General features: G+C 34.7%; 2 protein-coding genes across 2 annotated transcripts in view; both read right to left on the reverse strand.

Moving 5' to 3' along the window:
- LOC100186202 (formin-like) overlaps nt 1-115 on the reverse strand; it is a 13,030-nt gene extending 12,915 nt beyond the window's left edge. Inside the window, exon 1 of the mRNA XM_026838948.1 lies at nt 43-115. Coding sequence (XP_026694749.1) covers nt 43-115 — 73 coding nt within the window. The remainder of the gene's footprint in view (nt 1-42) is intronic.
- A 2,041-nt stretch (nt 116-2,156) lies between these two features.
- The window catches only part of LOC100175000, a 15,490-nt gene continuing 15,483 nt past the window's right edge, over nt 2,157-2,163 (reverse strand). Inside the window, exon 10 of the mRNA XM_026838949.1 lies at nt 2,157-2,160. Coding sequence (XP_026694750.1) covers nt 2,157-2,160 — 4 coding nt within the window. The remainder of the gene's footprint in view (nt 2,161-2,163) is intronic.

Genomic DNA, 2,163 nt, shown 5'->3' on the forward strand with positions numbered 1-2,163 from the left:
ATTAGATGATGACAATAGCCACTAGCACCGCAACACATGAACATTTGGCGTTGATGACTTTGTTCTCAAACTTTTTACACAGCTCCAGAATGTGTGGGGGCTCACTTTTCCTCATTGATCTATTTGGCGTTGATGACTTTGTTCTCAAACTTTATACACAGCTCCAGAATGTGTGGGAGCTCACTTTTCCTCATTGATCTAAAGCACTTCCCTGTCACTTTGACTCTATCCACCAAATAGGTCGCTGGTAAAAAAATACCAACTTGTAGTTATATGTCAAATTTCAAATAGATATATAAATACACCAATATAAAAATACATGACAGTGACAACAATCTTATTACACAGATCAAGACTACTGGAAAAAAAATACCAACTTGTAGTTATATGTCAAATTTCAAATAAAGATAAATACACAAATATAAAAATACATGACAGTGACAACAATCTTATTACACAGATCAAGACTACATAACCGTGTCATAATAATCATTAAGTTTAGGAGAACTTTGTTTTTGAAATCTGAAAACCGTTTTAATTTCACCCCCATTTACATATATACTTACCATTTAGATTATGTAGATATCCAGGTTCAGCAAAAAATTTGTAAGCTTTACTAGTACACCCAGACATAGATTTTGCATAGCTCTCAACCTCCGCAAACGTAAAATCGGGAAACATTCTTAGATCTTGACTTGAAGAGTCAGCAGAACTTGATCCTAAGTTAAACAAATACATAAAATAAGACATTAAACTTCAGAATTCATTGTTGTTTAGAGACAAAATTCGAAATACTAGAACAAAGCTCAGCTTATAAAGCCAGACATGAACAACAGTATTAAAATAAAAAAAATGTTAAACAGTATGAACAAAGCTTACCTTGATTGTTCTCCATGTGGTATACCGGTCACGACTGTCAAAGGGCTTTAAGTTTATTCAATAAAAAAAGGTCTTATTGACGAAATATTGCAGGAAAACAATCGAAATAACTTAATTAAGATACTATTAAACTTTACAAATAATTGATTTAGAACGCTTTAGACTTAGTATATCGCTAGTATTTTGAACTGAAAACTTCTAATCTCCTTCGTAACACTATAAATTGCAATACGGTGCGTGGCGTTGCTATGCGGTATCCAAGCACGTGACCTAATCCTGCAAAAGGCCTATTCCTTATGCTTCGTTACACTTTTTAATACATGATTCATGCTTTCTGCAATTTAGTGGCGACATTTTCCCGAAACGCAGCAAATTGTTTTGTAACGTAATTACAAGCATGTTGGTCCAGATCGTCATAGAGATTTTGTTGAAAATATGCCCGAAATGCTTGAAAATATGCCCGAAATGCAAAGAATTTTGTAATTTGCAATGTAGAATATTTCTTTGCTATCTGATGCTATCAGATTGCGCACATCTTCTTTCCTCCAGCTTTTTTTATCCACATTTCGACATCTTTGACTATGTGATTTGCTCAATATACATGTTTTATCTCTGGACACAAGTCTTTTAGGCTTTTTGTGATTCCTCTCTCCCTATCTGTCACAAGTGGTATGGCGTTTGATTTTGTGAAACCTACTACTGGAAAAAATTCTTGCAGAAAGAGACAATGATGCTTCATAAACTTTCGATCATGGAGCATAAAAGCGATGGGAAAAATAGGATCATCCTGTAAAAATACATTCCTCCCAACTAAGACTGAAACGTAAAAATTTCCCATTGAGAATGTTGTATCGTAAGATATAAGATGCTTCAAATTTATATTTTTATTAGATGTTTTCACTAGATCCTTCATTAACTGCAGCATAGATTCAGTCCCCATTTGAACAGTCAAACTTGGATACACGTCGAAAGAACGTACGAATGCCCCAGTTTGTATTGAAATTTCTAATGAGCTGAAATACTCATCATCATTGGAAAATTTTCGCTTTTGATTTTGTAGATACTGGATGTTTTCGGTCTCTTGGTCTGTCCACAGCCATATGAGCCTGATCGCCTTTACTTTTTGTAGTCTGACAATCATCGTACACTTTTTTGGCTCCGTAGATTTTGTAGCAACGTCTTCGTCGTTTTCAGAAAAATTCCGTTTTTTTTCTTGCTGTTGCCATGTGTTGTATCCCGATAGCGTGTTCATCTCCGAAATAATGAACAAGGCATGTTCATCTC

This window comes from Ciona intestinalis, unplaced genomic scaffold, assembly GCF_000224145.3.
Source record: "Ciona intestinalis unplaced genomic scaffold, KH HT000130.2, whole genome shotgun sequence".
In the NCBI taxonomy this organism is placed as follows: Eukaryota; Metazoa; Chordata; class Ascidiacea; order Phlebobranchia; family Cionidae; genus Ciona; species Ciona intestinalis.